The sequence below is a fragment of the Engystomops pustulosus genome, chromosome 11 (assembly GCF_040894005.1).
Source record: "Engystomops pustulosus chromosome 11, aEngPut4.maternal, whole genome shotgun sequence".
NCBI classification, from domain to species: Eukaryota; Metazoa; Chordata; class Amphibia; order Anura; family Leptodactylidae; genus Engystomops; species Engystomops pustulosus.
The window spans coordinates 40,883,654-40,909,154 of NC_092421.1; the positions used below are offsets into that span (position 1 = coordinate 40,883,654).

The 25,501-nt window shown below is 39.7% G+C and overlaps 1 protein-coding gene across 1 annotated transcript in view; it reads right to left on the reverse strand.

Moving 5' to 3' along the window:
* Nucleotides 1-25,501, reverse strand: part of CHAT (choline O-acetyltransferase) — a 92,854-nt gene that overhangs the window by 15,115 nt on the left and 52,238 nt on the right. Inside the window, exons 9-13 of the mRNA XM_072130957.1 lie at nt 18,657-18,757; nt 15,270-15,398; nt 9,444-9,566; nt 7,220-7,361; nt 4,970-5,032 (exon numbers count right to left, since the gene is read on the reverse strand). Of these exons, the coding sequence (XP_071987058.1) occupies nt 4,970-5,032; nt 7,220-7,361; nt 9,444-9,566; nt 15,270-15,398; nt 18,657-18,757 (558 nt within the window). The remainder of the gene's footprint in view (nt 1-4,969; nt 5,033-7,219; nt 7,362-9,443; nt 9,567-15,269; nt 15,399-18,656; nt 18,758-25,501) is intronic.

A 25,501-nucleotide genomic window follows, 5' to 3' on the forward strand; every position in this document is an offset into this window, starting at 1 on the left:
TTGTACTGAGTTCTTGGACGTTAATATTCCTGCTGTCCTTTGCGTTAATGATATTGTCTGAACTCCTGTGCCTTAACCTTAATTCTTTTCTATGGCAATTCTGCTACCCAACTTATGCTGATAACCTCAGTTTGAATTGACCTTGACCCTGATCCATATTTGCCTGCCCTGACCTTTGGCCTGTATCTTGAATTCTGCCAGACCACTACCTGATATATTGCTCTTGTTTCCTGGTTGCAGGGAAGTTTAGATCCCTGTGTAGAAGTTAAAGGGTGAATATTGATGGGGACATTTGGAGAACACCCCTTGGGGATAGCCTTAAACCAACGCAATTAGCTGACACTGTGGGTCATCAACCAACTAACTGTTTCACAGGAATTCCTGGTCTTAAAATACATTCTGGTCCCAAATACAGGTTTGGTAGAATATTCCTTGAACTTTTAGCTGAATTTGAGTTGGAAAACAAAACACTTAAAAATGTAATACTGGTATTTTCCAGATATAAAATGAAGATATGTATATCGACTGATGTATCTGCATTATTAGGCCGCATTTATATCTTGTTTTTTGGTCTTTTTCCATGTGTACGCTAGGAGAGCTCCTGATGTACACGCTTAACATGTCCATAGACATATACTGTTCCTCAGTTTCATCATTATTTGTCACATACAGCAGCAAACACAGGATGAAAGAGTGTAGTAGACTGTGCCTATTCATTCTGCTTCCTGCTGAAAACTATATTATGGCCTCTGGTGAAAAAGTTCAGATGTAGATGGATGCCACTGTATGGTATGCATCTTGAGCCTTCACTGAGCTTATTTTTGGCGGAGTAGCCATAATATATCTAGGGCATTATCTCAGAAGACTTTCTAAAAATTTTTGAACACAGAAAAGTTGGCCACATGAAAAGTATGTACAGTAAATGTAATCAATACTTGGCCAGGGCTCCTTTTAACACGAATGACTGCATCAGTGTGGTGTGGCATGGAGCCGATCAGTTGATGGCACTGCTGTGGTGTTATGGAAGCTCAGGTTGTATGATAGCAGCTTTCAACTAGTCTGCATTGTTGGGTCTGAGGTCTCTCATTTTCCTTCAGACTGTAGATTCTCTATGGTCAGGTTAAGGTCATTTGAGTTTACTGAACAATAAAGCAAAGTGATACTGTGGTTATGAAACCGGTTATTGGTACTTTTGGCAGTATGGACAGTAGCCTGCTGGAAAATGAAAATCCCATCTCCAAAAGGCCTGTTAGCAGAGAGAAGCATGAAGTGTTCTAAAACTCCATGTAGACTGCTGTGCCAACTTTGGTCTTGATAAAATGCAGTGGACCTACACATGGCTCCTCAAAACATCACTGATTGAGGAAACTTCACACTAAACCTCAAGCAGCTTGGATTGTGCCTCTCTACTCTTCCTTTAGACTCTGGGACCTTGATTTACAAAAGAAATCCAAACTATCACTATCATCTGAAAATAACCCCTTGGCCACTGAGCAACAGTCCAGTTCCAGTACGCCAGGTAAGACACTTCTGGCATTGCCTATTGGTCAAGAGCAGCTTGACACATGGAATCCAACACTTGTGTGTGTGGTTGCTCTTGATGCACCGCAGCAGTCCACTCCTTGCGAATCTCCCCCCAAATTTTTGAATGGCCTTTTTTTTTTAATCAATCTTATCTTGGCTGCGGGTATCCATGTTGCTTGTGCACCTTTTTCTACCCCACTTTTTCCTTCCACTCAACTTTCCATTAACATGCTTTGATACAACACTGTGAGCAGCCAGATTTTTTAGCAATGACCTTTTGTGGCTTACCCTCTTTGTGGTTAGGGGCGTAACTACAGTGGAAGCAGCCAGAGCAGCTGCTATGGGGCACACAGTATCAAGGGGCCCCAACATCCCATCTTCCACACTAAAGAATGGAGTATGTGCACCTTTAAATATTTATTATACTGCACACTGTACAGTATAATGGGGCAGATTTTGCCCGTGGCACCGGACCGCTGGAGCCGTGGAGACTGCCACTGGAGCCGGGAGAGATGAGTTACCTTGCAGGGGGGAACTTGGAGCATCGGGAGCAACCCGGGTGCATCTGCTACCCGGGATATGGGTCGCAGGGGCATCCGTGCCCGTGACATTAATAAATGTATGTAATGTATGAGTTTCACTTTTTAAATGGAATTACTGAAAATAATAACTCTTTGCCAATACTCTAATTTATTGTGAAGAAGAATGGGTCTTCTTGATTATTCCAATAATAAATAAATGTTTTCTATCCTTTACAAAACAAGATTTAATTTCTTTACCTTTCTTAGTACTGTCAGGCTGTATAGACATTAGGGTGAAATCAATAACTTCTCATACAAAGGTAGTGTTAGCAGTGAAATTCAGAAAGGCTAGGGAAATAAGGTATGTTCCCACATCTGAGAAAAATGCTTGCATTATCTTATTAGAAGAGAGAGGTAGATGCGATAGTAGAACAAGTCAAGCTTTATTGATGACGAAAAAAGAATACAAAAACATTTTAAAAAAACCCAAACAGAAGGGGGGATGAAGACAAAAGATCCCCCAAATCCCAATGTTAATAGTAAATAAGCAACTGTAATGTGAGTAATGTCACTGCAGTAAACAAAAATGCTAAATGCACAAATACTGAATTGTATACCTATACAAGCAGTGTTATTTAATGTTGGCTGCTGATTCTCCGGTCACATGACCTTGCACGGCGGAGCTTTGGAAGGGAGGAGACCTCACCATCCTAATGGTACTATGCACACATGCACGCATAGCCATCGGCAGTATCTAGGCTGTCAGTGTTAAAGGGATCCAATCAGTCCACTGTTACAGCAGCCCCTGAGCACAGCATTCATATTGATTCCTTAAGCAGAAGGGTTAGATGCAAGTTGAGAAGATGTAGTACGCATCTTTTCTGCATGTCTGTGTACACAGATCACTGCTAACAGTGATCCTTTGGGATGTTGTCATAAGAGCAGTACATAAATCACCTAATAATTAAAAAAAACACAAATTCAAAAGAAAAGTCCAAAAAATTAAATCGTTATCACCCACCAAAAAACAAAAGTAAAAAAGCTGTTTATCCAACACAGCAACATAGCACCATAGTCTGATCTGGGTAGGCTAGCAGGATAATTCTGGGTCTGGTCTGAGGGTGTCGGCGGTGTCAGCCACAGTCTGGTCTGGGGGTATTGGTGATGTAAGCTTTAGACTGCTCTGGGATAGTCAACAGTGTCAGCCATAGTCTGCTTCGTGGGAGTTGACGGCACCAGCCATAAGCTTTACTGTGGAGTTGGTGGCATCAGCCATATTCTGGTCTGGGAGTCGGCAGCATCAGCTGTAATTTAGTCTGGGGAGGAAGGTGGTGTCAGTTGTAGTGTTGTCTGGGTTGCACCGGCATCAGCCAAAATCTGGTCTGGTGTGGGGGCAGTATCATAGTCTGTAGGTTGAACCTTCTGAGGTATTGAAAAACGGTTGTGCAACCTTTATTTAATGAATGATGTAAAATTATTATAACTGCCTCAGTGTGCTGTTTAAGTACAAAGACACAGGCTGTAAGGATTTTTTTGTGTAAATAGTTTCTATTAACATTATAGAATTATGAGTTATATATGTGTATTACTGAAAATTGTGTACAATTCCTCTGCTAAAATTGCTCCTCAAAAATAGTAAGAGGGGTAATATTAACCTTCAGTAAAAATAAAATATTTTCATGTCCACGGGTCTATTTAAATTTCATCCATAAATTCAGTCTCATTGTTTTATAGAGACAAATATCTATAGAATTATAACCCCCAAAATAGAATAAATACAAATGTATTCTGTCACATCCACTACCATTCAACCTCATTAATGGAGATCGGCTAATAAATGAAATTAAATGTCACGTTGCTTCAGTATTAACAATTTGGAGAATGCTGACATTTTGCAACATTTATCAATGTCATGTCATAGGGGATTCTTAAAACAACTAATATTTCCCTGAATAACCCACTGCATTTACTTAAACTATTTGGAATGGATTATCAGGAGTATATATTACATTAACTCACTTGTAAATGTGAGCAAATAACATGACATGGGAGGATTTGGTTAGAGATTAGAAACAATGTGTTATCAGACATGTTTTTTACCTACTGGTATGTACAGATGGCCCTTGTGCTTGTCAGAATGTGGGATGAGTGGATCCTCTGGACAACCCTGGGAGGTGATACTAGCTGAAACTTAGGACCGGAGTCTAAGTGGTACCTCGTCTTCAAAGCGGGATGGTCTTGCTGCGGCAGGGTCTTGCTACCACCAGGTCGTTCCACAGGTGTGACTAGCCCACGGTGGCAGCTAAGGTCGAGGTACCTTAGCGGAAGACAGTCTCGTGGTCAGGGCAGGTGGCAGAGATGCAAGATCAAGTCCAATCCGGGGTCCACAACGGGAGGTCCAGGCAGATGGAAAGGGGAACACAGGCACACAGGAACGCAGGAGAAGAATTCAGGAGAAGGAACACATGGGAGCAGGAACGTAGGATACACAGGAACACAGAGGAATGCTAGAGACACTGGAATGCAGGAGACACAGGAACGCAGGAATATTGCTGGGGAGATTTCTCTAAGGCATAGGCACTAAGATCCGGCAGGGCTTGCAGGAAGGCAGACTTAAATCGTTTTCAAGAAAATGGCCAGCGCCAATTAATGGCGCACTGGCCCTTTAAATGTTCTGAAGCCGGCACGTGCGCCCTAGAAGTCAGGGACGCGAACGCACGGCCAAAGAGGATGGAGCAGGAGCCGGGAGCGATAAGAAGCTCTGGCGGCGCACAAGCAGGGGGAGAGGAGCACGGTTGAGCCGCTATATGGGTCGCAGGAGCACCCATGACGGTGCTGGTTTTACAATAATGCTGCAATATTTGTCATTATATGTTCTTTTGCATACAGAAACATTTACATAATTTTAAAATGTTATCACTTACTAGAATAGTGTAATTTGTCTGTGCTGCAATAGCACTTCTAAGATATTCCATTTTCTCTGAGTCCTGTAAATGTAAAAAATAAATGTGATTAATGTTAATATTCGTTAAAGAGATTGTTCAATTAAGACAACTCCCTGTTTCCAATGGATCTGTCAATGTTTTGGCCAATTTTTTGGCCAATTTTCCGTCTTGCCTGAAAAAGGGGCATGGCCAGGGGGGGGGGGGGCAGGGGATGAGCTCTTATCCAGGTGCCCAAAACTTCAGTCTGTGCGACAGTTTCTGTCAATTCTGACAAATTAATATCTTGTCTGAAGTACAACTCCACAGTTATATACTACTCCATATACACCATCCAGCATGATTTATGTGGTGCAGAATATGACTCTGGTGTCTGGCTCTGCACTGATCTTTTCACTTTTACTTTTTATACATCTCCCTCTGTGTCCCTTTTGTCATGCAGGCTCCACAAGTGTTAATTGAGCCGGGAGTCCCTCAAACTCATTTGCATAATGTTTAAAGGGCATAAGAAGCTTAAAGAAGAGCAGATACTCCTAGAAGGGACACACACCAGCATGTAAGTGTGCTTGGGTTACACTCCTTAATTCTGATGTTAGATGGCTTTTAATTGTCTTACAGCGTAACTGTAAAGTTTATACGTTTTTACTATAGCTACAATAACTGAAAAATGTTTTCAATAGCCATTCATTACCTTATTACAAGTGTTTCTCTGCAAATTCTTTGTTTTCTGCCTCCCTCAGCATCTTAACATTTAGCCCTGCATTCTAGTTGATACGAATAATCTGTAGAGTAAAATCATGCCTGCCTTGTCCAGTCTACACTTTGCTCTTATGTTCACACATACAGCTCACCTCCTTCCCTTGCAGCTGCTCAATTAATTAAAAAAAAATCTAATGTTTACAGAATTGCAGCATAGCAATCTGATAGATGAGATGAAAACTATTTACTTCTGTGTGTGCTATGTCTTCTCCATTCTCTGTACTCCCATCTTCAAAGATCTCTTCCCCTATCTTGGGAGAAGGGGAGAGGGATGGCATCTGCTAAACAGCCTGGCTGACACATCCATGAAAACAATTAGTGTATATTGAAGTCATAAGGCTATCCTTATTTCTATGTCTTATTTCTTATTGTCCTTTGATTCTAGGTCTCTATTTGTAACAGTGCATAGATGTTTCTGTAAGGCTCCATTCACTCGACGATGTGCCCGCCGTACTGTAGCATGGCAGGCACATGTCGGAGCCCGGAAGGGCCCCCGCCCCTCTCTATAGCAATGTATGGTGCACGGCACCATTTTATGGGGAAAGATAGGACATGTCCTTTTTTTCTCCCAGCTACGGAACGGTGCCGCACATGTGCTGAACTGTAACGCTCCCATACGGCACCATGCGCACATTGCTGTCTATGGGGGATGTATATAGGTTTGACGTCCCCCATATGAATGTAACCTAAGTTTGTGTAATAATATATGTGTATAGGTAACTGTAACTGTAATTCATGTTCGCATGGATGTAAAAATGACATTGAATTTATCTGTTAGGATAGGGTCATCTGTGTTGTGCTGCAGTAAAACTTAAAAGATGATTCAGCCTGAGATAATGTGTCCTGATTGGCTGACTGCTAGAAATAATGCATGAGAGGAGAGCTAAAACTTATGGGAAGTGATGGAAGCCGCTATGGCCCGAATGCCCTTAGCTGAAGTCACAATAATAACTTCACAGAATACAATAATAATGTCGCAAAATATTGACACTCAGTTCAACAAAAAAAATACTGCCGCTCCTCTCATACACCAGCGTTTCCTGAAGAGTCACTCTGAAGTTTGTCAAAAGATTGCAGAATTTAACAGTCCTTATAACTACAAGAAAAATTGCAATATGGTTTATCAGAGAATAAATAACTGATGCAAAACTGATGAATTGGCCATTTACTTGGCTCTTAGAATTCCATCAAGAACGAAAGAAGCTTAATGAGCTATTAGATGACATAAAAGTTGTGTGCAGAGGGGAGAAAGCAGTGAGTCACAGCAGCTAGATCTCCACCCAGGACCGCAAATTGGCACAACTAGAATGAGGGCTACAAGTAACATAGTGACCCCCCCCCCCTGACAAAATATATTTCTCAAGTACACACATTGCGTATACAATTAATTTCTGCAAAGTTTGTCAAAAGATTAAATACCCTTCAAACAATTTTACAAATAGTGGCTATGAATAGAAAATCAAATAATCTTACCGATATTGTAGATTTACCATCCATCATTGCCTTTACAAATGCTAAGGCTTCAGCAGTGGATGATCTTATGTTATCTACTCTCCCCATTCGAAATCGGCGTATGGAGGCACTTTCATACGTTGGAACCAGCTTTCTGTGGCATCTGCATAGAGTATAATGAAGAAGGATATCAGGCAATATTATGAGGACATTTTGGCTGCTTGCTGTTTGTTTATTCAACAGAAGCATTTCTTATAATTTTTAGCCATGTTCTTAAATGTGTCTTAATGTTTATTAAAAACACCATATTAAATAATACCTTTTATTATTGAAAAGGATTATCTCATCAGATACAACCACTTTCAAATACAATTATTCTGTGGGTCCCTTCAGCAAGAAACGGATATTTTCAGGGGGAGCCATGATCAACCAGCGAGCTCCCTGCAGGAAAACTGAATAACTTAATGTTCCCAATTTTTTTAAGATTGTATAGGGAATATGAATAACATGACTTTATTAATATAATTCGATTTTTTTCTTGTAAATGCTCTTGCTGGGCTTCGATAGGGAATATCCGTACAAAACATGCAGGAGCGGATTAAAACCACCATGGGTCCTGGGCTGTATGTCGGGAATTAACTTACTACATCTGGTACCAGATACAAGCTTCTTTGCGTCCCTTCTGCTGTTTTCAATCTGCGGTTTTAGGTCCTCCAAGGGTCCTGAATGGGCTTTTGTGTACATTTGTATTGAGATCCTGAACAGACTACGAGGATTTCATGTGTAAAAGGTGGTGATTTAGATGACCCAGGGCTACCGCCAAAACTGCCAAAAATGTTATAGTCCACTACTGTATACATGCTGAACATGGAGATCTGTTATCTGTAAAGAGCCTTTTCTATCACCTCTATGGTGCTAATTATATAAATACTTAACTGCCTATTACATTTTTATTTTCTTGCCAGCCCTAGTCACAATAGCTTCTACCTATGCAGGCAGCTCCTCAGTGAACTATTTTGTGCCAGAAGGGAGAGCGGAACAGAGCTGAAGCGATTAGCGCTGACAGTGTGCCTCTTGTTTATTTGCCCCTGCTGCCCACCTGCTGTACATGGATCTCATTGTATAAAACTACCCTACTTATTGCATAATTAGAAGTATCTCAGTGCCAATCTCTACAGCTCACTTCCACGCTGCCTTTCCGACACATGAGAGCACGGTCACACCGTTTTCTTGCTCTTTGAAATTGCACACAACCATGTGCATTTGGCCTAAACCTTACTGATTCTCTCTGCCTTTTAGTGATCTATAAGGGTGCGATCACAGGTGGCGCTTGTATTGCATCTAAAAACGCAACTTGAGTTTCTGGGGGTTGGCTTCTGCTCGATAGCATATGCCGCCACAAAGCAGGATGGTCTTGCTACAGCGTGGTACAACCAGGTCATTCCACAGGTGCGACTTGTCCACGGTGCTTCCAAGGTCGAGGTACAGGATCACTAGGCAATCTCGTGGTCAGGAACAGGCAGACGGTCCAGGCAGGCGGCAATGATGCAAGGTCGGGGAGGGAGCAAGAGATTAGGGCTGGCGGCAAGGGAGCAGAATCAGGAACAGGTCCGGGGTCACAATGGGAGGTTCATACTTGGGAAGGAAACACTGTGGAAAGCTTCCTTATAGGCATGAAGCACTAAGATCCGGCGGGGAATGCTGGGAGCCACAGGTCTTTATAGGAACCCGGGAAGTGGGCAGCGCCAATCAGTGGCGCACTGGCCTTTTAAGGGTGTGCCTGTGTTCCGAGACCTAGATCGCAGGGGCACCCGTGACACTGGGACTACATATCTACTGGGGGGGCATGTGCATATGGAACGGCTCTTACGAAATAACATTTTAACAATGTGGCGTTCATGGCTCTCTCAGCCAAAAAGGTTTCTGATCCCTGCACTAGCGGAACGTGAGACCACATCCTAAATAGATCACTGAAAGGCAGAGGTAATCAGTTGCTGTGTGCAATTTCTGAGACCTTAAAGCAACTAGCACTAACTTATAAGGATATTATAGCTCGGCTAAAATTGCACTACAGAGCCTTCACTTTATATCAAGAAAGCAATGCAGAACTATTAATAAATGCATATTGATGAATTACCTAATATCCTGCCCCACACCACACATTACAAAAAACTTGAGATAAAGTGGGCAACCCCTTTAAGTATATTATAACATAATGTACCTTTATAGATAATAGTTTACTTGCCTATAAAACGCCAATTGTAAAGATATCTGGATAAAAGCATCTGGGCTCATCTTCTGCTTTTTTATAAACTCTTTTCCGTAACCTTTAAATCTGTACACTGTGAAATCAAGATTATTCACTATCCTGCAAAAAAAGATAAAATATGAGTTCTATACACAAACCTATGGAAATACATTATTTCAGAGATTTTTATCTACTATACACTTTTTTGTTGCTGAAAGTCATACAATTTAACCCCTTAAAGCCCAATCACTTTTTTGCCCTCGGTCCTAGAAATAACAAGTTCAAAAATGTAACAGTCTAATTAAGTATTTAGATTTTAAGGTTTTTGAAAAATGTTATTTTAAACAGTGAAAAGGGTCATTTAAAAAGTCAATGGGGTTGTGATGAACCCAAACTCTCAAGTCATGTCACAGAGTACACTTAAACTGGAGAGCCTCACAATGTGCTACATAAAGCCCCGCCTATCTACAAAAGATGGCACCTTTACAAACAATTATACTCTCTAAACCCTGGCACTTAATCAAACCTTTTATTGCTTTACTTACACCTTTATTTTACTTATAAACTATAATAAGAAGGCAAATTGGCACCTGCCTACATACTGTAAATCCCTCAACAATTTAGAAAATCAAATTACAGATAAACCAATAAGCTAGTCAATTAATTAATATTGGTAACGCTATCTCTCTACAAGTAGAGATTTATAAAGTTTTAAATATTTAATACACGGATATGCATTGCCGATATAAAACATACATTTGTCAGATCATTGTATCATAGTACAGAAGGCTGGAAGAGAAGTCCATCAAGTGCAACCTTTAAGAATTAAATAAATGTTTTATCCCCATAACCCATGATATTTTTTCTCTCCAGAAAGGCATCCAGGCCTCTCTTGAACATGTACATAGAGTTCGCCATAACAACCTCCTGCGGCAGAGAGTTCCACAGTCTCACTGCTCTTACACTAAAGAACCTTTGTCTATGGTGATGGTAGAATCGCCTCTCCTGTAGGCATAGAGGATGACCCCTTGTCCTGGTCACAGGCCTAGGTATAAAAGATCTTTGCAGAGATCCTTGTACCGTCCATTCAGGTATTTGTACATTGTAATGAGGTCTCCTCTCAGTCGTCTTTTTTCTAAACTGAATAATCCTAAATTTTGTAATCTCATTGTATTCTAGTCTTCCCATTCCCCTAATAATCTTGGTTGCTCTCCTCTGCACCCCTTCCAGTTCTACTATGTCCTTTTAATACTCGTGCCCAAAACTGTTCCATGTGTGCTCTGACCAGGGATTTATATAAGGGCAAAACTAAGTCTCTATCATGAGAATCAATTCCTCTCTTGATCCATCCCATTATTTTATTTGCTTAAGCAGCAGCCGCCTGGCTCTGGTCACTAAAATTAAGTTTACTATCTACCAATAGCCCCAAGTCCTTTTCAGATCCAGTTTTAACAAGTAATTGACTGTTTAGAACATAATTATACTTTTTGTTTCCATGGCCCAAGTGCATAACTTTACATTTATCTACATTAATCCTCATCAACCATTTCTCTGCCCACTCCTCAAGCTTCCACAAATCTCTCTGTAATGCTAAACTATCGACCTCAGTATTTATTACTTTACACAGCTTAGTATCATCTGCAAATATTGAAACTTGACTGTGTAAACCCATTACAAGGTCATTTATAAAAATATTAAAAAGAAAGAGCCCCAATACTGACCCCTGAGGCACTCCACTGGTAATGTCAACCCAATCTGAGAATGTGCCATTAATGACGACCCTCTGTTTTCTATCACTAAGCCAATTACTTACCCAAATACACAGATTTTCCCCTAGTCCCAGCAGTCTCATTTTATGTACCAACCTTTTATGCGGCACTTTGTCAAATGCCTTTGAAAAGTCCAGATATACAATGTCCACAGCGTCCCCCACATCCAGTCTGGAATTTACTTCCTCGTAGAAACCAATCAAATTAGTCTGACAGGACCTATCTCTCATAAACCCATGCTGACGCTGGCTTATAACGTTATGTACAGTGAGATACTGTAGCATCTCTAAAAAAACCCTCAAATATTTTCCCCACCACAGAAGTTAAACTCACAGGTCGGTAGTTTCCAGGATCGCTTTTTGATCCTTTTTTGTATATTGGTACCACATTTGCTATGCGCCAGTCCTGTGGAACATAACCAGTCCTCAGTGAATCTTCAAATATTAGAAATAACGGTCTGTCTATCACGGTACATAGTTTATGCAGAACCCGGGGGTGTATGCCATCTGGCCCCGGTGATTTATGTATCTTAGTGGTTGCAAGGCGGCGCCGTAACTCTTCCTGCGTTAAACTGTTGACATTCCAAAGAGAATTTACATCATTCCTCATTGTGTCTTCCACCAGGGGATTTTCCTGGGAAAAGACAGTCTATAGTAACAGCCCAGTCATAGCTTCTGTCCAGCCATGTCTCGCTGATATCCACTATATCATATTTGCGCTCCAACATTAAGAGTTCCAGTTCCTCCATTTTGTTTGTGAGGCTTCTGGCATTTGTGTACATACACTTTATATGGTTTTCCCTATCCCTATTCCTTTTGTTCTTACTCCCCAATCTCATTCCAGCCTCCCTTCCTCCCCCATGGACTATGACTCTTCACAGCTCTGTATCTACACTGTCTTTTGCACAACTGTAGTTGTCCTCCCCCTTGGTCTCTAGTTTAAACACTCCTCCAACCTTCTAGACATTTTTCCCCCTAAACAGCTGCACCCTACCCATTAAGGTGCAGCCCATCCCTACTGTAGAGCCTGTAGCCGACAGCAAAGTCAGCCCAGTTCTCCATGAACCCAAAGCCCTCCTTCCTACACCAACTTTTGAGCCACTTATTAACATCCCTGATCTCCCGCTGCGTTTCTGGTGTGGAACACGGTACAGATAGTATTTCAGGGAAAACTACTTTTTAGGGCCTTGTCCTCAGCTTATGGCCTAAATCCCTGAAATATTTTTTAAGGACCTTCCACCTAGCTCTTACTTTGTCATTAGTGCCAATGTGGATCATGACCGCTGGTTCCTCACCAGCCCCTCCCAGTAATCTGTCAACCCGATCCATAACATGCTGAACCCGAGCACCCGGCGAACAACACACTGTTCGGTATGCACAGACTTTGTGACAGATTGCCCTGTCTGTTCCCCTAATAATCGAATCTCCCTCTACCAGCACCTGACTGACCTTGCCTGTGCTCCCATTAACCTTCTTACTAGAGCAGACATTCCCCTGGTTGCTGCGGCATTGCTACTCGAGAGCTGATATCCCCCTCAGCCACCAGCCTGGCAAACTTATTGGGGTGCACCAGATCAGGACCAGACTCTCTGTAACTCTTCCCTTTACCCCGCCTTCTACATGTTACCCAACTAGTTGAACCCCCAGAAAGTTTGGGAATACAAGACAAATAATGAAGGAAGAAGAATTTACAGTAAAGTAACACTAAGAATGGTTACAGAAACATGTATACATACACAGTTATAAATTAAAAATGGATAAAAACAAACATCCTTACTACTGAATAGTTGAAAGCTATCCGTGCTGTAAGACCCAGCAAAAGAATTATGGGCAACCTTACCAAATGACAATGGGGTTTCAAAGTGACTGACAATGGGCATGTGCATAGCCAAATTATTTATACTTATTTATATTTCCTCCTGCCTCCCAGCTTGTGATGTTGTGTTTGTAAGTTGATCGTTATAGAAACTCATAACTCTATTCTCTATTGCCCCCCATACCAAACTTGGTGGCACTTCACTCAAAATCAGGGGGTTATGGGATCTCACATGTTCCCGCATAGCCCTGAGGTTTGGGGAAAATGTATATAACTTTTCTGATCCTATCTTGATAGCATGGGCTCATAACTACACTTAACTATTACTTTGTAATTGTTGCAATTTTGGGGGGAATGAAGCTAGGTGAGGCTCTCCATTTGTATACAAATAGACCTTCCTTTTAATGCTATGCACAGAAATCATTGGTCTGGAAGGTGAGAATGGCCACACTTTTTTGCATAAACAAACTCTTCACTTTGTCCTTTGTACTCCATGCTCCCCTGGGGTCAGCAGGCACAGGCCAAGGGTTTTTTTTATAACAGATCTTTTCCTGACTCCTAAAGTGTCATCAGGATTTTCAAATTAGGATTGTGCTAGAAAAGTTGTACTAAATCAATAAAATATTGTATAATTTCTGTAATACTACCACAGGGGCGTCTTATCATGACAGTCTTCATACCTCATAGCTCTGGTACAGTAAGTGAAGAATTTATGTCTAGGTGCATGGTCTATCTTTGGTAGATAAGGAGTGGGAGTTAAAAAAACAGGTGAGAAACATAATTAATCTAGAAACACATTACCAAATACCTCCACTATTGTTTCCCACTCTGAGGGCGCTGTCCCACGTTGCGTTTTGTTTGTGTTTGCAAACGAAGCCACAACACAACGTGGGACAACGCCCTGAGACATGTATCTTTCTCATTTCTCTTTTCAAGTGCCATTTGAGGGCAATTTTTTAATTGGGGCTATTTAATGGTAAATAACAATTATGTAAAAAAAAAATAAGTTACATCAAAATAAGATGGGGAAAAAGGTGGTAAATGTCAAATGTGCTATTTTTTTTCTCTTTCTCTATTGTTTGTTGTTGCAATTATGGTGGCATTTTGTTTTCCTCACAAGGTTTTTTTTTTAAATAATAAATTGAAAAATGTTAATAAATTTATTTGTTTAGAGAATTTTGTAAAAAATAAAAATGCAATAGAGTTTATATTTAATTTTTATGGCATTCATCATGCTTGTATAGTAAAGTAACAGTAATATAGTAATAATTATGCTTGAAAATATCTCCATTGAGGAGCTGAAACATTGTTCCTTTTGCCATGGTTGAATAAAAAGCATTATTTGCTTGGAGTGCTGCTTCTCTGTGTCTTTTTTGGATATTGTCTACTACATTCTTGTGGATAGGGTTTGTTGAAGGCTTGTACCCTTATTGGGGCTTGATCCCTTGTACTCACAGTGCTACTCCATTATTTGTACTCTTTATTGTACAGTTTATAGATTTTTGTTGTACTTTGTGGCTCCATAGTTTTACATCCATATTTTTTTTTAGATTTCTGTCTACAGAGACATTTATAATTTTATATAAGTTATTAGCCTGGACATCTTTGCATGCAGTGATGGCATTTTTATTGCTCAATCAGAGCTGCCTATAGTTATTTATGCTACTCCAGGCCATTTTTCTATTTTAGCATTTGCGTTTTGCTCCCCTACACCCTACAGACCCAAAATATTTTATTTTTTAATTTGCGGAGATATATGAGGGCTTGTTTTTTGCATAACAATTTGGATTTTCTAGTGCCAACATTTAATATTTCATGCAATGTAATTGGATGCGGGAAAACTTCCAAATGCAATGAAATTGAATTGACAAATAAATGGTTTTGGCTTATTTTTTTCTTCACTTTGTGGTCCAAATTACTCTCCCCCTTGATTATTGTGGTCACTATGATAACAGTGAAATGTATATACTGTAGGTTTTATTATGTTTTAATAATTAGAAGAATGAAAAACATTTGTACAAAAAAATCTCCAAAAAATTGTATTTGTAGAAAAACAAAAAATAACCAGCCCATTATGAAGGTCTAAACTGTCTGTATAATGTAGGGGCTCATTATAACCTTCCCATAACCACAGTAAACATATATTTTTTTACTCTATTTCAACTAGTCAAATTTGGATATTCTTGTGGAATCAGTTTGCAGTGGGCAAGATATGTCTTAAATAAAAGCTACTACATACCTTTGAAGTTTTTCAGCTGATGAAGCCAAGTGTCCCTGAATTTCTGGGGAGCATTTCCACCTAAGCCTTCTGGGTGCAGGGAGCTCACTTACAGAGTCTGCTCTGACCAGTTTTTTGGGACTATTTTTCCTGGAATTTGAAGACAGAAGATATCAGAATTGACTGAGTGACTAAACTGAGATATCTATGTGTCATTGAAGCTGTTTCCCCCCTTCTCAACTTGAATAGAATCATTGAGAAGATAACAGTTCCTTTTGTAGGGTAGAACTATTTCTTATATCTATACAGAAGCATACCTTCAAGTCTCTACCCTGCTGATCCTCTGTACCCATTTGATAGAAAACTCGCTTTCTGCATCTGTTTTGCTTCGTAGATTGTCCCAGTGTGCTTCCTGACCTTTTGCTAAGGGATAATATATTTTATAGTACAAGTCTAAGCTGTGACTAGTTGCTTTGTAGTCTGTAGTGAGAACATAGTTATGTATATAAGTTGTTGTGTGAACTGAATCAACAGAATCCTTCTATATTTTCTGCAAGAGTTTGTGGACCCTGCATCTTGTAGCTTGCAGTCAAAATGAACAAATAGCACTACAGTTCATAAACACTTTACCTGATCAATGAGAGGCCTGTCAGGTTCTTTACAGCTGCTACCAATCTGTGTGATCCAGGTAGGACAGGAGAGTAGTCTGAATACACTCCATGCCTAAATTTTGTGTTATAGAGAGAACTGTGCAGTGATTTATCTCTCCACTGTTCTCTCATCACGTCTGGCAATGAACAACACTTGTTTAAATTAAAGGTGTTTTACATTATGGTAACTCCCCAATGAACATCCAACTTTGTATCAGAAGTGGGAAAAAAGTGAGTAGCCTGGCATCAACATAAAATCTATACAGGCTGGTAACTAATGAAGGCTGAGAGTTACCAGGAATAGCAACAATATTCACAAAGATCATGTGATTGAGTAATAAAAACGTCTGAGGACTTTTTTTTCTCTCTTAATCTTGGACAACCCCTTTAAGACCTTTTAGTTAGTCTAATAGGCAGAGTAAATTTATCTGTCATGGCTGGCTATTATTGTGAGAAAGAGGAGGATCACAGGATTTTATTAATCTTTGCTTTTTTTCTTCCATCTACAGAGTACAGATTGCAGGAGAGAAAATGTGTACTACTGCTAATTATGATAGACTTTACATTACAGGTATTCAGTTATTATTGCATTATCTGACAAGAAAGTATGAACAGGTTAAGGGTGTATAGTCAGAAGTTTGTTAATCCTGTAGTTCAGAATGATGCCTGAATTACTGAGGAATATTAAGTGGTAGGAATAGATGATAGAGAACATTATAATTATAATGTAAGCAATGGTGTGACAACTGTAAAATAACAAATCCAGAATACGTTGTATATCACATTAAACATAGTCAAATATGCAGCAGTAGTTTGGAGATGATGTCTGGGGGTTCAGCTTCTGGAAGAATATTTATATTCTAAAGATTTTAACACACATAGCCTGCATTTTATTGTCAGTACTGTTGAAGTACTGAATGTGTCTCATTATCAGAATGATAGCACCTCAGCCAAAATGTAAGGTATTAATAGTAGTAAAGTATAGTTGTACATCTTGCCAGTCCTAGAATCAGAACTTCGTCATGTAATTCTTACCAGATGTTTGTGAATGGGAGAACTGTAGGTTTCTTGGATTTCAATAATGGTTAAATAATTCTCATCTTTATAGTATTATTATTATTGCACCAATTACTCTATTTAGGCCAATTGTAAACTATAAATTAATTTGTGGGAAGCCACATTTGGCCACATGTAAATGTCCGGAATATTGGAAGTAGAAGGCAACTGAAATCTGGATATAAACAGAAACTGATCCACTTTTTAACATTTCCTGTAAGCAGACCCTTTAGATCAGGGGGGCATAACCTGTGGCCTTCAACCAGCTTCCAGCATATCCTAGATCCCAGTGCAGCAGATAGTAAGTAAGATTGGCTTCTGACAGGGTGCAGTACTGGGGGTCTTACAGTGCCCCTGGTATTCACAATTATTACCTGCTGCACAGACTCTTCAAGGAAGTTGCTTCCTTCAGAGTCTGCACTGCACACTGACAGCCAGTGCCGTAACTAGAAGCTGTTGGGCCCCAGTGCAAAGTCTGTGCAAGGCCACCGACTATTATGTATGGTTTATAGTAATAGTCTTCTCATATGGGAAAGTGACACCATAAGGGCCCCTTAAACCTCTTGGGCCCAGGTGCGATCGCAACCTCTGCACCCCCTAAAGTTATGCTCTTGCTGACAGCCCTGCCCACACACTGCTTAAGTGTGAGAGAGCCACCCCCTCCTTCCTATGAAATGCTTCCAGAGACCTGGCGAGGGGGAGAGAAAAGTCAGATATGTGTCCCCCAATTAATGTCTTCATGTGTCCCTAGATGCTTTATAGTGCTGAGTGCTGCCGCTTCCTCAACTCTGGGGGTGGCTGCAGTATTAATGTAAGCTCTGGGGGTTCTCCTGTATAATCAGTTCTGGGAGCGGGGGAGGTGTCTCCGGCATAGTTAAAACTTGGTGTGTGTAGCCTCTGTATAGTTAGCTCTGGGCGGAGGTCTCCTGTATAGTATATTCAGCTCTTCTGTATAGTCAGCTCTTGGGGGTCTCCTGCATTATAGCAGTCAACTTTGGGGTCTTCAGTATTATAGTTTGCTGTGAGGGGTCTTAATTTTTATATGTCTGTTACCGGGTCTTCAGCATTATTACTGTCTTCTGTAGGGGGGGTCACCATTATTTTTATCTCCTTTAGATGATTTCCGTTATTATTATTGTCTGCTTTGTGCACTGTATTTGTATTTATAGTGTAGTGTTATCATTTTTATTGTACAAATGTATTAGTGGTTTCTGGGGTGGCATTTTGTGGTGTACTCTCGATGTTGATGCAGCGCCACGAAATGGTGACCTATAAAGGTTGTACACCCCTCTTTTAGATTTTTTGAAAAGTATTTTGAACGAGTTTTAGTACAAGTGGTTGTATTTTTCATAACAAGGCGTAAAAGGTTTCTGAAATCTTTTACTACTCATTTATTAGGCACTGAGTATTTTTTCAGGGTTTGTATGTTATTTTTTCCTAAGATATTATAGACTGTCACAAACATAAATAAAAAAAAAAAAAGTAAATGAAAATGTTGATTTTTTTTTTATATTGACACCTATAATTTTGTTCTTTCCAACATCTTCAACTCTAAAAACAGAAATCGGTTGTCATTTATCAGTTGTATACATTGTAGTATTATTTACAGGCCAACAACCCCAGTCATTTAAACATACTATAGGAACTACTGTACGGTATAAAGTTTCATAACATCTCTCATCTGAGTTGAGCGTTAACTCACATGTATTTCAGCAGGTGTTCTGTACATTGTACAAGCACTATTCCATCAAAGGGTGAATGTTCACATATGGTTCCACAAACTCCATCTCTCCCTACAACAAACTAAAAAAATGAGAAAATACAAAAATTATTAGCCAGTATAACATATTCCCTCTCCCATGAAAGAACAAGCTATTTGATTCTTTCCCCCGGTTTCCTTTACCATCCTCCCATTTTTCTCCTTTATCTTTCTTTATCCAAGGTCTTTCATTTGACTTACATTTCATGATTTTAAAACTGCCCAAATATTTTGTTATCCTGGGAATAAAGGGCAAGCTGCTTGATCAGAATCCTGCTCATTGCTGCCAAAAATGTAAATAGTTGTCTTGTGGATCTACCGAATCTCTGGGTACATTTCCTGAATAAGACATGATATTTTCTGTGAACTTCTGCTGTTGCTGCCAACCTGATAGTGACTGCTAACTTCCATCAATTGTGAATGAATGTTTTGCTTTTTAGCTTAATTTGATTTTGTATTCCAAATAATTTTTAGAATGTTGGAAAAATATTTCACAATTATTGCAAGAAAAATAGCATATCATTTCCCATAGTGAGCTCCTAAGTAAATCATGTGGGTGTGTGCCTTTCCCACAGACTGAAGATTGATGTTATACCAAAATGGTATTTATATCTTTTATATAAGACTCCGGGAAGAAGAAGGTGAACTCCGGCGGAACTGATTGGGGAAGTGACACATGCAGGATACCGTGCGCACTATCTTCATGAATCGTGGCAGAGTTCATCCTCGTCGGACAGTCCGGATTGGGGATTGCGCAGGGACCTGGTAAGTAAATGTCCCCTATTAAAACAGCTGTGTTTCACTATCTGGGTCATCATTTTATTTTTAAGAAATTTTACAGATTGATTAAATGCATTTGGCATGGAAAACATTTAACCCAAGGCTCTGTGCCTGTCCAGTCCTAGAGGTGCCAGGCTCTGTATATTCCCCACGTCCTGCACTGGACTCTTTGGAATTCTTTTTTTTTTTTTCCCCTTTATTTATTTATTTTTTTTGAGTGTATGTGTGTAAGAACTTTAGGGCCAAGGCCCTTTTTCTTTTTGTGTTCAAATTTTTTACTCCCCACCTTCAAAAATCCACAACTTTCCATGTAATGAGCTGTATGAGGGCTTGTTTTCTGTGTAACCAATTATACTTCATAGTGATGGTATTTTAAAATTCCATGTCATGTAATGGGAATCGGGGTTAAAAATCCAAATGCAGTGAAAATGGTGGATATTATATTATTTTGATAGATTGGACATTTTAGGACGTGGCGATACCTAACATGTTTAGGATTTTTACTGTTTATTTACATAACTTCCAGAGAAAGGGGGGGGGGGGTGATTTGAATCTTTAGGTTTTTCAATATAATTTTTTTGCATTTTTAAAATTCCTCTTTGAACTATTTTTGAGACCCCCTTAGGGTACTTCAACCCTACATTGTCTGATAGATCCTACCATATACTGCCATACTACAATATGGCAGTACATGGGGATTTTCCTCCCCATTCATCACAATTTGCAAATCACCGCCCCCCGATGGCGTCATGAGGAAGGGGCGATCCCCCCCATGTGCCACCAAGATTTAAATGCCTCTGGCAGTTTTACCGAAGGCATTTAAAGCCAGCACCAATAGCGGGTATTACCGGTGGGTGTTTGCTGCAATATGCCCACCTTGTATAGAGAGGTCTCAGTCCGTTACCCCCGCAGCCTGCATGTGACGTAGTAGTAAGGGGTTAATACATACAGTACATAAGTGGTTACCTTGCAGTTTACTTCTAATTTTTAAGTTACTCTTTTGGCCATGTCAGATAAATACAGGAACTTTTTATGGAATACTTATGTTTAGTAGGCTGCTCATCTAATAGCTCTAGTGTATCAGTACAGCTTGATTTCCAAGTAGTTAGTAATTTCAGCTTTAAAAATATAGATTGAATAAATTTGGGTGACTCTTATGCTTCGTTGGTACCTGGCTAGGGGTTGTCTCACAGAAATCTCCAATTAAAAGCAAGATGAAAATACCAGTGTTTGGTAACCTGCTCTGTTTATGGAGAAATCAAGCAAGATACCTGGTATAAAGATTACATTTATACAAGAAAGTATCCAATTTACTTTGAATCATAACTATTTTTTTATATGATGAGACATTTTACGTTTAAACATAGATAGGTGATGGTCACAAATTTGTCGCTGTGGCTTGGGTTTATTTATGATATTATCTTTATATAGGTAGGGGGTCATTAAAATTGTTTTTGGCAAACATCAATGAGAATGACTTCCTATTAGACTTTACTCCTTCTTACAGCTAATTTTTTAGACTTAAAAGGTTTTTTGGTTTTCCACAAATCAATAGCTCTTGGGATGTAAAACAAATTTGCCTATTATCTTTATTACCTATATTCAGTAGTTTCCTTGCTATAACCCTCAGATTACCTTAGCGCTGCAATTGCAGCCTCCTCTCCATGTGCTGATACGTCCTGGAATCCGGCAGAGAAACAAAGTGTAAACAAACTACGGATTCATGGGAGGGGATGAGCTGCTGCTCCCTGCTCACAGAGGAGGTCATGTAACAGTGAATGCAGCAGAGCTGGATGTGTATGCAGATGTCTCCTGCACAGAATAGTGAGGTACAAGATCTCCCCTATCAGTCCCTCCATCCCAGTCTGTGATTCCACAGAAGTTTCTCTGTCTGTCTTTGCTCTTCTCACTGCTCACTTCCCCCACCTTATCCTTGGCAGTATCAGCTCTGTCCAGATAAGCTATTAAACCTTATAGACTGCTTGTAACTGGGTTACTTATCATTTATTTCACTTGTTACATGTTCCCTGCTCCTCCTTGTGATGGAAGCTGCCAGGCTGTCTCCATGTACATGCTGTATGTGCACTGTGCAGTGTTCTCTGGATTTACTTGTGGGAAACTAAATAAATTTAATGCTCTATTACTTTGAGAGAGAACACAAGTTATCATGGGATCTGTGGGCAATGCCAAGAGTGTGCAAAGCAGTAATCAGAGCAAAAAGTGGCTACTTTGAACAACCTAGAATATTAGACATTTGAAGTTGTTTCACACTTTTTTGTTAAGTATATAATTCCACATGTGATAATTCATAGTTTTGATGCCTTCAGTGTGAATCTGAACTTTTTATAGCCATGAAAATACAGAAAACTCTTTGAATAAGAAGGTGTGTTCAAACTTTTGGTCTGTACTGTATTCGGTTAGAGAATATACCTATACAGCATCATAATTGTACATAATTGTATGAATACCAAAAAGAGGTTGATACTTTAGAGAATAAATAAATCCAAAAAGGTTACAAGCCAGCTTTATTAACCAATTAACGACCAGGCCCTTTTTAATTTTTGAGTTTTATTTTTTTACTCCCCATCTTCAATAATCCATCCATTCCATGTACAGAGCTGTGTGAGGGCTTGCTTTCTGCGTAACAAATTGCACTTCATAGTGACAGCATTTAATATTCCATGTCGTGTATTGAAAAGCAGAAAAAAAAATCCTAAATGCAGTGAAATTGGTAAAAACAGCATTTGCGCCAATTCTTGTGTGCTTGGATTTTACAGCTTTTACTATGTGCCCTAAATGTCTATTTTATTCTTTGGGTCGGTATGATCACGAAGATACCATATTTATATAGGTTTTTTAATGTTTTGATACATTCACAAAAATTAAAATACAAAAAAATCTATTCTTTATTTTGACATCTTCTGGTCCTGTGTGTGGTGTAATTTTTTAACTTTTGATGACGTTTTCACTTTGATGACAAAATTACCAAAACTTTGAGGACTGTACGGCCTTTTGATCCCTTTTTATACTTTACATTTTAATTTACATTTTATAATTTACATTTAAATTACATTTTCGATTTTGGGTGCTATTTTCCGTTACAGGGTTAAATGCAAAGAATAAGCGTTATTATATTTTGATAGATCAGAGATTTTGAGATGCGGAATATACCTAACATGTTTAGGTGATGATGACGTCACAGGGAGTGACTAACCAATCCAACATGGCGGCGCCCAAGCCCTGCTGACTTTTTAATGCTGGATTGATGGGCTAAGCCCGTGAGCCCTCTCCAAACTTCCACAGCCGTCTCGTGTCATTAAGAGGTTAAGTAAAGTTAGACTTGAAACTAAAATCTAATGAGAAAGCCTACTAACCAAACTTACTAATAACTCTGGGAATAATTTCTGGGGTAATAGAGGTACTTTTGAATGTATAATCCACAGTCACTGGGACATACTAATCCAGGTTGAAATGATAGGAGACTGGAAAAGCACAGAACGTATGTAGCTGAGAGGCCCCAATAGTACAACACAAAACAAAAACAAATTATAGGAATAACTTTTTACACTAATTGGGTTTGCATTCATGCTGACATTACAAAGTATGTAAATTGACAAATACACGTAAATCAATTCTTATGTTCGAGAAGGAGGGGTAGCGGTTTACCAAATCAAACATCATATCAATTGCAGTTTTTATTTTTATTCCAAATTAATTAGTACAACATTCTAGATATATTTAGATTTTGGGTTTGGGGTTGTGCCTGTGAAGCTGAGTATAAGTCGAGTATAAGTCGACCCGAGTGTAAGCCGAGGCCCCACAAATAACTGGGAAACTTATTGACTCGAGTATGAGCCAAGGGTGGGATATGCATTGGTCACAGCCTCCCAGAGTAATGAAATTCCCAGCAACCTCCCCGAGTAATGAAATTCCCAGCAGCCTCCCCAGTAATGAAATGCTCTGGAGAAGAGCCCCCAGCAATAAAATGCCCTGCAGCAGAGCCCCTAGTAATGAAATGCCCTGCTGTCACTCCCCCATTGATGAAATAATCTACAGTCAGCCCCTCCTATGAAATGCCCTGCAACAAACACCCACCTATGAAACGCCCTGCACCAAAAAAACTACTATACTCGCCTTCCGGCACCCTGTGGCTCCCCTGCCTTCATCTCTTCATATGTGACAAAAAGGGCAGAGACGTGTCCATGTGCTCTACCCACCAGTGCACACTATGATGTCAGCAGTTGCGACACCGCCACATCATAGTATGCGCTGATGGGCAGAGCACATGGATGCGTCTCTGCCCATTTTGTTACAGATGAACACCTAAAAGAAGACAAACCACGGGGAGCATCATTCGGCACAAGAAGGTGAGAATGGAAGTTGTTTTATTTAATACAATCGTGCATAAGCCAAGGTGGTGTTTTTCAGCACATTATTTGTACAGAAAAATTTGGCTTATACACGGGTACATATGATAAGTGTCATTGGTTTATCTTGCTTGATTTTCATGGTAGATTTCCTTTTAATGACCATTCTTGGTTTTGCGTTAAATAACAGTTCTGGGGTCACAGTCATTCAGTATTCCATTTGTTAAGTGTCATTAGCAAATTTGTCACAGTTTGTATTAAGTTTGTGTAAAATTTTATATTGATAAGGAGAAAGAAACAAAGGAAACATTATTTGAACTTTTTGGGCACATCTACCATATAAGTAAGTTGCTGGCAGCCTTTCTTTAACTTTTTCAGGGCCAGTTAATTTTCCCTTCTTTTGTAAGCTCTTTTCAATTTTTTGGACTAGAATCAAAAAGTGTAAACAGCAAGACCAATAGTTGCCACCAAATGGCCACCTCAGTGCGTCACACACTGACCCCTTATACTCTCATTTAGTCAATATTAACAATAGCAAGAAATAGGAGAGTTTACAAAAAACATTAGATGAGTTAAAATACAATCTTTTATTAGATATGCCTTAAAAACTATATTGTAAAGAAAACCCGGGCCTTGGGCTCATATTTGCCCCAGCAAGAAAATAAACAAGATTAGACTCAATGTCAAACAGGAGTAACGCCATCCACAATATAGTACAGAAAAAAAGGTTGCGTCTTACCACTTCTGGCGACAGTATAAGCAGATGGGTGGGTAGTCGGTTTGTTCCTCACAGGGATACAGGTACACAGCAGATGAGGGTCCAATTCATCCTTCTAGTTAGCGACCACACTATCACTGCAGCTTGTGCAGGTGTCCGACACCAGGCAGACCTGCGGAGCGAGGTGTGACCATCACCCGCTCATCACAGATACGCCACAATGACCCACTTAACTGGGGGCATTTAATACTTACTTAATGCATCCACTCAACTTCATACCCTCTGAAGAATCCGATGACAGGAAGAAACGCATCAGGGTGGAGGGGTGCGGGGTGTGAATAGGTGTCAGTACTGGGTACTGCCCTTGTAAGGGCGGGAGTCATATAAAGAAGGGGAGTAGGGACAGCTATCCAGACTTTTGGAAGGATGAATTGGACCCTCATCTGCTGTGTACCTGTATCTTTGTGAGGAACAAACCGACTACCCACCCATCTGCTTATACTGTCGCCAGTAGTAGTGGTAAGATGCAACCCTTTTTTCTGTACTATATTGTGGATGGCGTTACTCCTGTTTGACATTGAGTCTAATCTTGTTTATTTTTTTGCTGTGGCAAATATGAGCCCAAGGCCCGGGTTTTCTTTACAATATAGTTTTTAATCCATATCTAATAAAAGATTGTATTTGAACTCATCTAATGTTTTTTGTAGAGTCAAAAAGTGCAAAATTCTTTTATTTTTTGGAGTGGATTTTTTAGCCTAAAAAGTTGATAAAATCATCATAAATATGTTTTTTTTTTAACATTTAAGCTATTTTTTTTACTATAATTTTATGTTATTCTAAAACGGACACTATTATTCTGTCTGTAACATGTAGTTGGGTGATGTTAGTGTCTGAAGAGGCAAACACATTTTGGGGTACCGTAT